Raw genomic sequence first — 15,292 nt, forward strand, 5'->3', positions numbered from 1 at the left:
TGAATGAATTTTAATTTGCCATTTTTATTTTTAGTATATGGTACAGATGTGTCCTCATTCAATGTGGCTTCAGTTGCACCAAACATCACTTGGCCCACTGAGCGTCTGTTATGCTCAACATGTTCGTCTTATTCGCACAAAGAAAACTTGAAGTGACAAAACTACTTGGCTAAATGGAACTGATCAATTTGATGTGCGACATAATATGATAAGACATTGCGAATGAGTCTGAATCTGTGTACGAAGAGCCAAGATGCAGCGGCCGTGGCTTTTTCTCGCTCCAAGTTCCGTTTTGCTTTATCTGCGACTTTGTACATGATTAGAACTAATTCATGTGTGGTTAAAGTTGCAGCCCAGTGTCTCTAGTACACTGAGTGGAGTTTTGCTGTTTCTGCGTAGTGGATTAAAAATTTAAAGAAAATGATGGTATGTTACACTACTCAAAGTGGCTCAGTCGCGCATGTACCTCGTGCTGTATGATTTTGTAATTGGAAAGCAAAAATGTGCGCTGACAGCCATGTTGTGTTCAGTGCTTTATGAATGTATCAGGCATTAGATAATGGTCAGACATTAGGTGGTGGTCAGGCATTGCATTAGATGCTACAGGAATGTGGAAACTAGACAAGCCATAAATCCTCAAGGCCTTTGTCTTTTAGGATCCACTCATGCATTAGTTAGACCTTTCTTATCAGTATTTAACTAAGAGTAGCTTGAAACAGATTTATACCCATATTTGTAAGTTGTGTTCAGAGCTCACTGGCAGGCTGGTATAAATTTCAGGACAAAGGAGATTAATCAGCCTTTGCTTTTTTCTCGATGTGCGAGATTTCAGCTCCAAGATTTTGGAGGGGGCTCCTGGAAATGAACTTATGTCCTAAGTAGATAAGCTGACAAGCAAGTTAAGTGTTTATAATATATTTTCTTTTACTTTGTAATAAATGTCTTTTTAACTGAGATCTTTGTTTGTGTGGCTTGATTAATGTCTTTGTATCCAAGAATCTTATCTTGTTCCACCAAGAACAGATGTATTGAGGCTAGGTGTATGAGAGCACATCTGTACCGGTGATTATGGAATGCTCTAAACGCAGTATTTCAGTTATATGTGAACTAAAGATAAACTTCCAATTTGTTAAAGAACAAGGTTAGTACACTAGAAAATTCCCGTCACATTATGTAAGTTGAACATTTTTATTTTTTAAAAAAACATTACATATGAATAACGAAAAACATACATACTCTCTGTGCCAGTCATAAATCTGATGAATATTCCCAAAAATGATTTTATCTTTTCCTTTCATATCATCAGGAACTCCATCCTCCTTCATAAGTGCCATATACCCCTACCAAAAAAAAAAAAAAAAAAACACTTAACAACGTTCATGCTTTATATATCACAGGTAAACCCCTGATAATCTGTGCACATATATAGTATCTATTTGTCAGAACTTAATTTGGAATTTCGTTAAAATAAAAAAATAAAATCACTATTTGTCATTAAAAATGTCAAAAAAAGTGTGCTGAACTAAATACATTAAATAACTTATGTGTGGACAGTTAGCAAAATATGTTCATTATCCTGTCTTTCATCAGTATTTAGCAGTTTGCCATTTTAACAAACCCGGCACGTCTATACACTTACTTTGCACAAATACATTGTGTGGCTCTATAGGCAGGAAGCAGGACGAGTAATGTCACAGCAACATAAGTATGATTGGTGTCAGATTAAAAAACCTCAGAAAATATATATTTATATAATATTAGTATATATGCACATATATACACACAGATCTATACATCGATCAATAATAACAAAACCATCAGCGGGTGAATTGAATACCATTGATTACATTGTTACAAGGCAGCAAACGAACACTCCGTTCTTGAGTTAATGCGTGGGAAGCAGGAAAAATGGGCAAGCGTAAGGATCTGTATAATTTTGACTAAGGTCAATTTGTGATGGCTAAACGACAGAGCATTATCAAAACGGCAGGTCTTTATTATTATCCTTTATTAATATGGAGCCTCACAAATGAGCAAAACAGGAAAAACATTGACATTACAAAACAATACAGGAAATGTTTATAAACATTGCTGCATCCGCGATCATAACACTCAAATGAGCAGCAGGGTGGCAGAAATGGTTAGTTGCCTTTGTAGGGAGTATGTGATCGTAGAGGTAAGGGAAAGGAGAAGCACATGAGGTAAGAGAGTCCTGCTCGTAAGAGTTTACATTCTAAAGGGGAGAGGGCATACCGACAGGGGTGACACAGATGGGGTAGACAGTGAAGAAGGAGCAGTGGGTTAGGATGAGAGCTGGATGGCTTTGATGCAGCTGTGAGTTTTGAGAGCCCGTTTAGTAGAGAGGTGGAGAGTCTGATAGGGAGAAAATTCCAGAGGTAAGCAGCACTGGCAAAATTTTGGAGATGGGAGTGGGAGGAAGTAATCAGTTGCCAGGAGAGGCGGCATATATTTGTGGAGCGAAGTGGGCAAGCAGGAGTGTGAAGGGAGATAAGGTCAGGATGTAAATAGGAGAGGATTGGGTGAGGGTTTTGTAAGCGAGTGTGAGAACCTTGAATTGGGTTCTGAAGGGGAGCCACTGTAGGGCTTGCAGGAGAGGGGAGGCAGATGTAGTATGTTTGGAGAGGAATGAGCCGGACAGCAGCATCAAGGACTGATTGGAGTGGAGAGAGGTTGAAGTCAGGGAGGCAAGATAGGAGGTTACAGTAGTCAAAAATCGAAATGTCCAGTGAGTGGATGAGGGTCTCAGATGCCTCTATGGTGAGAAAGGGTCTTATCCTAGAAATATTTTTGAGATGGAAACGGCAGGACTGAGAAAGGTACTGAATTTGTGGTTTGTAAAAGAGGGAGGAGTCAAGGATAACGCCAAGACAACCCACCTGGGAGCTAGAGATGTTTGTGCTGCCATTAGATAATGAAATTGTGGGAGGTGAGGTTATGTGGGAGGGTGGGAAGATGATCAGCTCAGTCTTAGACATGTTAAGTTTAAGAAAGCACTGGGACATCCAGGAAGAAATAGCAGAGAGACAGTTGGAGATACAAGTGAGGGAAGAGGGAAAGAGGTCAGGGGATGGGAGGTAGATCTGAGTATCATCAGCATAGATTATATCGGAGGCCAAAAGAGCTTATGAGGGGAGTCATGAGAGGAGACTGAGAAAGAGAGGTAGGAGGACAGCCAAAAGAGGGCGGTAGCACACAGAGGAAGTGAAGGATTTGCAGGAGGAGAGGGTGGTTCACAGTGTCAAAATCAGCAGAGAGGTAAAAAATAAAGAGCAAAAAGTAGTGACCCCTGGATTTGGCAGCAAGGAGGTCATTGTTGACTTTTGTGAGGGTATTTTCAAGTGGAGTGGAGAGGAAATGAAGCCAGACTGAAGTGGGCCAGGCAGGGAGTGTGAGGAAAGAAAGTCAGTTAGAGACAATCCACTCAAGGTGTTTGGAGGCAAATGGGAGGAATGAGATGGGGCGGTAGTTGGAGAGAGTGGTGAATTAAGAATGGGGGAGACAAGGGCAAGCTTGGATGCAGGTCTTGTGGGGAGTTTCCATTATGCAGAGGTTAGTACATACCACAAATGGTCGAAGGAAGGACAACTGGTGAACTGGCGACAAGGCAATGTGTGCCCAAGGCTCTTTGATGCGTGCCCACAGTGTAGCCCTAATTGCTGCAAACGTTAATGCTGGCTATGATAGAAAGGTGTCAAAACACATAGTGCACCACAGTTTACTACATATGGGGATGCATAGCTGCACACTGGTCAGTGTCTCATGCCCTGTCCACCACTGAAAGCATCTATAATGGGTATATAAGTGTCAGAACTGGATCATGAAACAATGGAAGAAGGTGGCCTGGTCAAATTAATCATGCTTTCGTTTACATCATGTGGACAGCCGGGTTGTTGCAGACAAGGGCACCTCTACATATCAATGTTATTCCCTGATGACAGTGGCCTCTTTCAGCAGGATAATGTGCACTGCCACACTGAAAAAATTGTTCAGAAATGAGTAAGGAACATGACTAAGTTCAAGGTGTTGACTTGGCCTCCAAATTCCCCACATCTCAATCCGATCGAGTATCTGTGGGATGTGCTGGAAAAACAAGTTCGAGCTATGGAGGCCCCACCTCATAATTTACAGGACTTAAAGGATCTGCTGCTAACCGTTTTGGTGCAAGATACCACAAGACACATTCAGAAGTCTTGTGGAGTTCATGGATCAATGTGTCAGAGCTGTTTTGGTGGCACAAGGAAGACCTACATAATATTAGGCAGGTGGTTTTAAGGTTATGTCTGATCAGTATCTGTATTATATATATATATATATATATATATATATATATACACATACATACATACATACATACACACACACGGGTCATTTCATGACATAGCAAACAATTAGCAATTCCTGTATACAGTTTTTTAAGCATGACCTGGCTTATTATATCCTCAGTAAATAAAATTAATTTCACATAAATTTCTTTTGCTGTTGATAGCCATGCATATGCATGGTATGTCACTTTGTAACGAGAGTTACCATGGAACGACCAACAAACACATTATATTTATTATTTACACACTGTATGCGTTCGGCATCCTGGCGGTAGGGATGCTGATGCTTACATTACCGGCGCCAGAATACCAACACCGGTCAGAATCCTGGTGCCGATATCTTGACTGCCGGGATGCCGAAGGTAAGTAACGGGGTTGTGGGGAGGGTTAGGTTTAGGGTTAGGCAGTAAGGGGGGTGGGTTAGAGTTTATGGTGCGGGGTGAGGGACGTTAGGTTCAGGCACTAGGGGGGGAGGTTAGGGTTAGGCACCAAAGAGGGAGGGTTAGGGGAGGGCTAGCATGTCGACCAACAAGTGTCGACATGTTAACCCTGTCGGGATCCCAGCGCCGGTATTCTGACCGCCAGGATCCTGACTGTCATTATTTCATACAAATTCCTATACACATTATATATATATGTATACACACACTAGTTAGGAGGCACCAAGGAACTCCACAGTTCAGAGCCCCACAATACATGCTGACAGGAGGTGGTCAGGTAAATAAACCAAAAAAGGAACAGTGGCTCACCAATGTTTTGCCGTTAATCCACCGTCATCGTGTGCCTCCTGTCTGCATATGTAAGTATGTATGTTGAGTGTGTGTGTATATATATATATATATATATATATACACACACACACACACACACACACACACACACACACACGTATATTTTACACACACCCTTCAAATCTTAAATAATGAGTTACCTCAATCACATAACCAAGGTCTCGAACATAATCCCTTTCTGTGTCGACTAATTCTTGTAATACGTAACTGGAAAAAGAAGGATTGTGACAATAAATGACCTGTACTTCACTAAATCAAAGCGTCACTACAATGTTGCTACTGTAAACTGTAAATTATACAAGCTACGAAATGCAGGTAAATGTTAATAACCATATTTGAACTTTAATTTATTTGTAGTGCTTTTCATTAGATTTTGAAAACATACCCAGAAAACCCTCCACAGCTACATACTTAATGAAGATAGTGTAATTAAACTGACAGGAGAAATAATGTCCAATTGAAATCATGGTATACAGATGTGTTCTTATTCACTTAATGTTTTTGTGCCATATGGCGCAAGATTCTTGGCGCAAGTAGCGATGTGTTATTATCCCCAAATGTTGCGCCTTATTCGCATCGTAGCCGCAAAGAAAGTTGGTCACAGTGTACCAGGGACACTAGATTAGTACTTTTTCTGCAAAAGAATCGGTATAAAAATTTGTACAAAGTAGCAGATAAAGCGTAACAATATGTAGCGTTAGGCATGACGCGACCGCTCGTATTGGGATTGTCTTTTGCTTTTTTTTTACCCTGCCTTGCAGCTTAGACGCACACAGAAGTATAAATAATGCGAGCCCCAGTAATAAGTGTACCCATGTAATGTACTTTTCTCAAGCTAGTGATGCTATTGCTATTTTTAGGTGCATGCTGACACATCTATACCATTAAGTGCAAATCATTTAAATGTCCACTTTCTCCACTAAATATTCCTTTATTTCCCCCTCTGTATTCATGTGCTCAACTGCATGGAAAAGACTGTATTAATGCTAAATTAGACATTTTATAAATTGACCTTTAAGCAGCATTCCAAACACAAACTCCAGCATCTTTCTGGAGGCTGGACATGGGCATATTCTTTGTGCACAAATTGATGTGCATAATAATACTTACATATCCATCTGTATGTAGATTCAGTCTCCGTTTACACTTACAACTCCTAATCCTTTGAGAGGTGGAACGGGAGGGAGGGTGCAAGTGTTGGCCGAGTACAAGAAGGGCATTTTAACAGAAATGTGCCTAATACAGACCACAAGAAAGACATATATACATACACCTTTCAGTCGTATAGCTTTCTTGATTACTACTTAGTAATGTATTACATAAAAGTGGAGGAATAATACAGAGCAGGATGACAAATTATGTGTCCTAGCATCAAAAACGCCATCAGTTTTACTAAGTACTAGGGAATTTGTAACATGTGGGGTTGAGCATAAAAGTGGCAAGCCGCACTAACTGTTCATGTTCTCCAAAGTAGTTCCTTAGTTAAAGACAAAAGATCCACACTTTAGCTTTGGGCAAAAGCATGACAGATTATGGGCCTGACTCAAAGTCAGACGCAATGTCAATGTTTACGTAGTTGAGGGAGCTTTTGCTACTGCACGCGCGCAAAATCCCCAAAAAACTCCTACTGCACATGCATTACACAGAGTACACACAAAGGCACTGTTGCGAATGAGACGCACGGTATCAGAAGTGCACTCGACGTTGGTAGGAGGTGGATAAACAGATGCACAGATATGGTCCATCTTTGTTACGGGCGTGTCGCTGAAGTGTTTGCTTACATAGACATTTATTCATTCATATTGGGAGACTGAAAATCTGCACCTTCCCTAGGACTGGTGCAAGTTTCTATGGGGCGAGTTATAGCGGCATCTAAAGATGCACCAGGCTTATTACAGTGTCTACAGAAGCTCGAAGTAGGTGTCTCAGTCACCAGGGAAACTAATCTGCTACATATCCCAAGCACTGTGGCATCCAAATCACTAAGCGCAGCAGATGTCTCTTTGAGGATCTACAGCCCACCACTTCTGGTTTATGGAAAAAAAAACCATTAAGAGCAAAAAGTAATGTTTTTTGGACAATGGGTATTGACATTTTTTTTCCATTTCAGGGATAACTAACCCACTATGGATTAGACCAGCAAAGGGTAGCCCGATACACAGTTGTGTCCAAATACACCTATCCTCAAATCGCACCATGGGGCCATTATTTGCCGCAGCACAAATTTTGCAACTAAGGGCCGTATGCAAAAAAAAATGGCAAATTTTTCGAAAAAAACAACATGTGAAAACGGCAACAGGCGATAAAAAAACTGGAGAAAAGTTTTCTCCATCCCAGACCAGGCAAAAAAAAAAGCAAAATCCCTATTTTTGGCTAAAACGTGGGGATTTCTTTCAGAACCCTTTGGACACCCCCCTAATGATAAATTACCGGGAAAAAAAAAATGTAAGTTGCATACTTTGGCGAAAGACGACCACACAAATTTTGGGAGAAAAAAAATAAATCGTTAAATGGTTTTAACGTATTGGGTCTGATTTTTCGATAGGCGGTATGGATGCGTCAAGTGTTTTAAACATCGCACGCGGTTGCTGCAGGCGTTTTTTTAAATTTTGTTTTTACGACACGAAAATATACTTGCACTTATTTTAACGTACCCCCAATTTACGTGGAGCACTAATTTCCTGGAAAATAATAGCTTTTTATCATTTAACTTTTTTTTTTTCGCCCAAAATTTGCGCTGCCTTTGTTGCCAAAGTACAAAAGTTTAAATTTTTTTTTTCTGGTAATCATTAGGGGGGTGTCCAAAGAGTTCTGAAAGAAATCCCCACATTTTTAGCCAAAAATAGGGATTTTGCATTTTTATTCGACTGGTCTGGAATGGAGAAAACATTTCTCCAGTTTATTTTTGCCTGTTGCAGTTTTCGCCTGTTGTTTGGCAAAAATGTCGCTTTTTTTTTTTTTTTTTTTTTAGAAAAAACGTCAGTTTTCACCAATGGTGAAAAAAACGCCAGTTTTCGCCGCTAACTGAATACGGCCCTAAGTTTCACCATGCGTTTCGCCCGCAGTTTTGCACAGAATTTGTGTATTATTCGCATCACTAATGTGACAAAAGGGTATTGTACCTTATTTTCTAATTAACTTAATAAGAACAGTTACCCCACTGGTGTTGAAACGTTGAGTGCCTTGCATTTTTAATGCAAGTGCAATGTATACAAATCCATTCTAAAAATATTATTTATACAGCACCAGTGTCTTACAATTTCAGAAATGTAAAAAGAAAACCCATTCTATTCTGTGTGTGCTAAAACCAAGTTGCACTCATACTAGTGCTTCTGCATTATAAGAAGCTTTTTGGAAACTGCCTGTTCTATTTTATTGCGTTCAAACCAAGTCACCACACTTGATAGTATTCACTGATCTTTTTGGAAGCAGAGCAGTTTAACTGCAGTCCTTCTGTAACTCACACATTTTAAGGGAGTTATGTGATCATCAAAGCAGGAAGCCCAAGAACTCCTTTTCATCTCTAACCTGTCACAAAACAATTAGCTTGGGTAAACGGTTTGTGACGGGCTAAAGCTGTGTACACACTTTTACGATTGCAGACATAGCACAGTGTGTACGGGCTTCTATGGGATCGGGAGGTCGAATCGTCGAATATTAAACTCTACATAAGATTCGACCTCCCGATCCCAACTGTTGCAGGAGCGTTAAAAGCCGTTTATCGGCTAACGCTCCTGCATCGGGACAGGGTACACACCTATACAATCCAATGGCCGTTCCCTCGATATTGGATGAAAGGCCTGATGATTGTATAGGCGTGTACCCAGCTTAAGATAACCAATTGATCCTTCTACCATTCTACAGCAGAGCTCCTAACAGAGCAGTAGCAATCACTTCATATAGGTAGTTATTTTTTGTTTGTTTCCAGTGGATTAAGATGATTTCCTTGTAAGTCCCTTAGGAATAAAATATATATAGTTATGGTAGACTTATCTAGATAACTCCTTTTCTTAGAGGTCCATAGGGTCCACAGGGATACCATGGGGATATTATGGTTGGAAGACCAGGCACCAAACAGTTAAAGCTTTGGCTCCCAGAATGCCCTGGGTCCTTCTCCATATATACCGTGCCCCTAGCCATAGGACTTCCGTTAAGCCTAAAGGCAGGAGAAGGAAAAAGGAGAAGGAAGAACTATCGTACACCAGAAACACTCCTACAGAAGATGAGGGAACCTGTGACCGAAAGAAAATCACCCAATGAAGCCAGGTGCGTCAGGGTGGGTGCCCTGTGGACCTTGAAGAAAAGGAGTTATCTAGGTAAGTCTAATAATATAACAATATTTTTTCTTTGGGGTCCATAGGGATCCACAGGAATACCAAGTCCTAAAGCACTTCCCATAGGGTGAGGGACACTCCTGAGCAGAAAGGAGAACTTGTCGCCCAAAGGAAGCATCCTGGGAGGCAAAGGTATAAAAGGCATAAAACCTAAGAAATGTGTGGACAGAAGACCACGTGGCAGCCTTGCACAATTGTTCAGCAGAGGCACCACAACTGAATGCCCACGATGGCCCTACCGGCCGAGTAGAATGTGCTGTCACCGTCCTTGGGACAGGAAGATCAGCCTGTGTGTACACCTGAGAGATAGTCATGCGTAGCCATCTTGTCAAAGCCTGCTTATTAGCTAGCCATCCTCGTTTGTGAAAACCATATAATACAAAAAGAGAATCCACATAAATACGGAGAGCACGAACTCCATCCAGAGAGGCTTCACCTACAAAAAGGTCTGGCGCCTGAAAAGCTGGAACAACAATTTCTTAATTTACATGAAAACGGGTCACTACCTTAGGAAGGTAACCCTTCAACTTTATCCTAGTGAAAAATCAAAAAATGGGGAGCAATGAGAGAGCGTTGCCAAATCCGAGACTCTGCGAGCAGAAGAGATAGCAAGAAGAAAAAGTGTCTTTGCTGTCAACCACTTCAAATCTACAGAGTCTAAAGGTTCAAATGGGGAAACTTGTAACCCCTTAAGAACCAAATACAAGTCCCACTGTGCTACCGGTGGAACAAAAGGAGGCTGAACTCGCAGGGCTCCTTGGAAAAACATCTGGTAATGAAGCAAACTTCTTCTGGACCAGACTGACAGTGCAGAAACCCGCACTCTCAAAGTGGCCAGGCGGAGAACCTTGTCTAACCCTACCTGAAGAAAAGCCAGTATCCTGGAAATCCTTTACATCTTAGGATCATATTCCTTATGAGAACACCATTGACCAAAAGAATGCCAAACTCTGTAATAGATGCGGGCAGAAGTAGGCTTCCATATTCTAAGCATCGAATTACAGAACTGGAAAAACCCTTCGCTTTTAAGATGGATTTTAAGATGGAAGATTCAAGAGCCACGCCATCAAAGCCAGACGGGGCATGTCCGGATGTCGTCAGGGACGCTGCGTTAGCAGATCCTGCCACAGAGGAAGAGAATACGGACTGTCTACCAACAGCTTCTGCATGTCGGTGAACCAATGATGTCTGGGCCAAGCCAGAGCCACCAGTATTACTGTTCCACCTTCCTGCTGGAATTTCCTTAGAACTCTTGGGAGCAGGGAAATTGGAGGATCGAGATATACCAACTTGAAGTCCCATCTTACTGCCAGTGCATCCAAGAAGACTGCTGATGGTTCTCTGGACCTGGCCCCGTACCTGGGGACCTTGTGGTTGTGGCATGACGCGATGAGATCTATCTCTGGTAGAACCCAATGTTTACCATGAGCTGAAACACTCCCGGATGGAGGGAACACTCTTTGGCGTGTATGTCCTAGCAACTTAGAAAGTCTGCTTCCCAATTGAGTACTCCCGGAATGAATATTGCTGAGATGGCCGGAAGATAACGTTCTGCCCAAATGAGAACCTTTGTCACTTCCTTCATGACCGCATAACTCCTTCTGCCTCCCTGATGATTGAGGTAGGCCACTGTAGTCGTATTGTCGGACTGGATCTTTACAAGCCTGCCCTGGAGCAGGTCCTGTGCCCCGTGCTTGTATTCTGCTTGCAGTTTCAGAATGTCTATTGGCAGATGACTTTCTTGAATTGTCCATATCCCCTGGAAGGTGTGATGACCTGTCACTGCCCTCCATCCACGAAGACTGGCATCCATGGTGAGAAGCACCCAATTTGGAATCCAGAACGTACGCCCTTTGTTTAGATGCTCCTTTTTTAGCCACCACAGGAGTGAGTGAGGAACCTCTGGAGTGAGAAGGATCATCTGGGACTGTATTAAATGATGCTGTCTGTTCCCCCTGGAGAGAATCAACCTTTGCAGAGGCCTGGAAAGGAACGGACCATACTCCACGATGTCGAAAGTTGATACCATTGATCCTAGCACCTGGATAGATGACAGAATGGATACTCTTCACTTGCGTAGCAGCATGTGGATACGCTTTGATAAGGCACCAATATCAGAAGGTCGTCCAGATATGGCAAAATTCTGACTCCCTGATGCCTGAGATAAGCGATCATGACTAACCTTATTTTGGTAAATACCCGGGGAGTCGTAGCAAGGCCAAAGGGTAGAGCCTGAAATTGGTAATGGTGCTGACGAACAGCAAACCGTAAAAATTACTGGTGGGACGGGATAATTGGAATATGCAGGTATGCATCCTGAATATCCAGGGAAACCATGTAATCTCCCGGCTCCATAACTAAAATAATTGACCGAAGAGTTTCCATGCAGAATTTGGAAACATGGATAAACCTGTTGAGGGTTTTTAGATTCAGTATAGGGCGATATGCCCAATTCCGCTTCTGAACCAGAAACAGATTTGAGTAATAACCCCTTCCTTGTTGGGACACAGGAACTGGGACTATTCCCACTGCCTGTAGCAGGGAGTGAATGGCTTCCTGAAAAGCCAAGACCTTGTCCATATTATCTGATGGAGGCTTTGTGGCAAAAACTTCTGGCGGGTATGTCCCTTAAAAGTGAGGGCATACCCCCCTGAGAGACCACTTCCAGACCCAGGCATCTGTAGTTGTTTGATGACAATAATCCGCAAACTGAAGAAGTCGGCCCCCACCCTGGGATCCCCCAGGAGAAGGCCCGCTCCAACAGGCCGAGGGCTTGTTGTCCGGCTTAGAAGCTGAACATCTTGCATTAGTTTGTCGCTTTGACTTACAAAAACTAGTCAGCCTAAAAGAAGTCTGTACTTTACCTCTTCCCTTAGGATGAAAGGACTGAAAAGAAACCTGCCTAGCTTTATAATTTGACTTAGATGGAAGACCTGCGGACTTTGAAGCCGCCAGAGTAGAAATTATGTTATCCAACTCTGCACCAAAAAGTACCTTTCCATGAAAAGGTAAAACTTCCAGCGCCCTCTTTGATCCTGTATCAGCTTTCCAAGATCTTATCAAAGGGCCCTGCATGCTACTATTGATGCTGCTGATGCCTTAGAAGCTAAAATTCCAGCATCCACTGCAGCTACTCCCAGATGGGAAGCTGCTTCCCGTATGTGGGAGATATCCATCATCTGTTTTCCGGTAGCATTTGGTAGAGAATTTTCCAATGCTTAAATCCATTCTTCAACAGCCTTAGCTACCCAGGCTTCAGCTATAGGTAACAGTTCAAGATTATGAGAATATTGCCTTAAGACAGGCTTCAATCTTTTTATCTGTGGGATCACTCAAAGAAGATGCTGATGGAATAGGCAATGTAACATTTCTGATTACATGAGCATCCACAGTAGGAGGTGCCTCCCACTTAACACATACAAAAGGTAGGAATGGATACAAAGATTTTATCCTCTTAGCGACATAAAACCGCTTATCAGGGTTACCCTATACCTCCTCAATAAGCTCAGTAGAGACACAGGGAACTCCATTTTAACTACCTTTTGGTGGTGATTAAACACTGGAGTCTTCTTCTATGAGCTGGTTCATCATCCTGAATATCTAGGACTGATTTGACCGCCATCGCCAAAGAAGAGACATCCACAGTAGATGGATGATCCTCCTCCACAGAAGTATATCCTGGAGAGGAATCCTGTGCATCATCAGATTTCTCTGATGATGCGTCTGATTCCATATGTTGAGCAGACTGAGATAAAGACAACTTGTGTTTAGGCGCTTTAGTCACTACTGGTCTGTTATCAACATTAGATAGTGCCATACTCTGGCTAGAATGGCCATGAACATCCCTTATTGTGGAATCTGCATCATAACCTGGGAGATAGAGGATACACAAGATGACTCTTGTCCAACAACAGGTAACCCGGACTGGTAAGGTGGTACTTTATAACAGTCAACACACAAACCCTCCTTTATGTCCTGTGAGGACACACAAGCCTTACATGATTTACAAGAAACCAGCACAGGTGGCTCCCCCTCCTGTTTCCCTTTAACTTTTGACATACTCAAAGTAAAGGCAAAATTGCAGTTATGTGACAAAGTTATGTGACAGCCTTCACAAAATCTCAATGAATGTGAAGTACTTCAGAAAGAAATAACAGTGATAGTTATATTACATATAATATATGCTGACTGATACTGTTTTTTATTTCTATCTGTCAATTATAAGTACAATTGGCTCTAAATCCACTACGACAATGCAAAGGAACGGTAGGACATAAAGCACTGTATACCTTAACCAAGGAAAAGATATACAGGGAGACTGAGCCAGACCCTCCTGAGACCAACAGCTACCGGGTGCACTGCATGGACCGTGAGCGTCTCACACACGTGGAGGGTAGGCGGAACACCGCAGATGCGCGAAACCTCGTAGGGACTGCGTATGGGTCGGAGCTGCCGGGGGAGCGCCTACCTCCCCTAAGCTGCATTAATCAGCCGGGTACGCTGGTCTCACGACAGCAGAATGCGTCTGCTGCCAATCCGCGGCGTCAAATGATAGGACCGCGGCTGGTTTAGCAAGGATGCGGACAATCCCTGGTCCTTACAGCAGTGGCTTCTGGTGCGTCTCTGACACAAGAAGGACTGCCGTGCGCGACTCCCCGTAAGCGAGGAATCACCTTACCTGGGCATCCAGTGCAGTCCAGGCCGCAGCCTCACTGCTAGCTAAGCTCATCTAAATCACCAGCACAATCACTGATGTTGCTTTCCGGCGGAGGTAGATGGAGTTGTAGTACATGCGTCATAATACACACGTTTGGTACTGCCAACTCAAAAAACTTAAAATTAAAAGCTCTGGACTGTCTGAGCAGTCCCCTGTTACAATAGTGCGTCTGAATCCTGTCACACCAAACAACAAAACTGAAGTCCTATGGCTAGGGGCGGGTTATATATGGAGGAGGCCCCAGGGCATTCTGGGAGCCAAGGCTTTAACGGTTTGGTGCCTGGTCTTCCAACCATAATATCCCCATGGTATCCCTGTGGATCGCTATGGACACAGAAGAAGAAAAATGTCACAAGGCTTGAATTTACTTTTGTATTATTTAGTTAATTTTATTTTGGAGTGATAGAAAACTAGTTCAGGCCCTAATTTAAATTGCATAATAAGGAATTGTTTATCTTTATAAATGTGTGTTCATTTTTTTTATTTACTTTTTAAACTAAATTTTAATAATGGGGAGAAGTCTTTGGGACCCTTTAACATAATAACAGGGAAAATGAACAAGCAAAATTGGCACTATAGAGGACTCCAAATCCCTCATTACACGATACACACTGCCTATAGGCTCCATAAAGAGGCCCAGCACAGGCTGGAAGTCTCTGAGATAGTGAGAGACAAGCAATTTGTTTTCTTTTACCCATGGAGGATCCAGCCTACCACGGTCAAGTTTTGTTCTGCTTCTATTATGACAGCAGCCCATGATGTGGAGTTCCTCAATTAGAAGAAAGAACCAGACCAGTACCTAGGAATTTGAGGGAGTACCATACAGTATGGTCCATACTGCCTTTACCAGCCGAATGTCTCCAATTCTCTTATAGAGTTTCTACATACAGACAACCACATTGAACTGAATGAGAAAAGCTCTGTGCAGCTTGTATATCGATGCATTCACAAATGTATGTTCAGAACAGCCAATCATGGGGATACCATACATGAACTGTCATCGGCAGATTTTTCTGCTCGCACCTCCCGAGGCTGCATATAATCCACCTTCTGGAGATAACGCGTGGAAGCCGCCGGACACGTTCTGGTGGTTTCAGTGCAGAATTA

General features: G+C 42.5%; 1 protein-coding gene across 6 annotated transcripts in view; it reads right to left on the minus strand.

Annotated features, from left to right (window-relative positions):
* Window positions 1-15,292, minus strand: part of TRIO (trio Rho guanine nucleotide exchange factor) — a 496,865-nt gene that overhangs the window by 113,494 nt on the left and 368,079 nt on the right. For all 6 annotated transcript variants that reach the window (XR_015869672.1, XR_015869673.1, XM_088445727.1 and 3 more), the window contains exons 39-40: window positions 5,275-5,341; window positions 1,237-1,340 (exon numbers count right to left, since the gene is read on the minus strand). Coding sequence is in view for 4 of the 6 variants with exons in the window: in XM_088445727.1 (XP_088301853.1) it covers window positions 1,237-1,340; window positions 5,275-5,341 (171 nt within the window). In the remaining 2 variants the exon portion in view is untranslated. The remainder of the gene's footprint in view (window positions 1-1,236; window positions 1,341-5,274; window positions 5,342-15,292) is intronic.

This window comes from Taudactylus pleione, unplaced genomic scaffold (assembly GCF_031769625.1).
Source record: "Taudactylus pleione unplaced genomic scaffold, aTauple2 ptg000386l, whole genome shotgun sequence".
Lineage (NCBI taxonomy): Eukaryota > Metazoa > Chordata > Amphibia > Anura > Myobatrachidae > Taudactylus > Taudactylus pleione.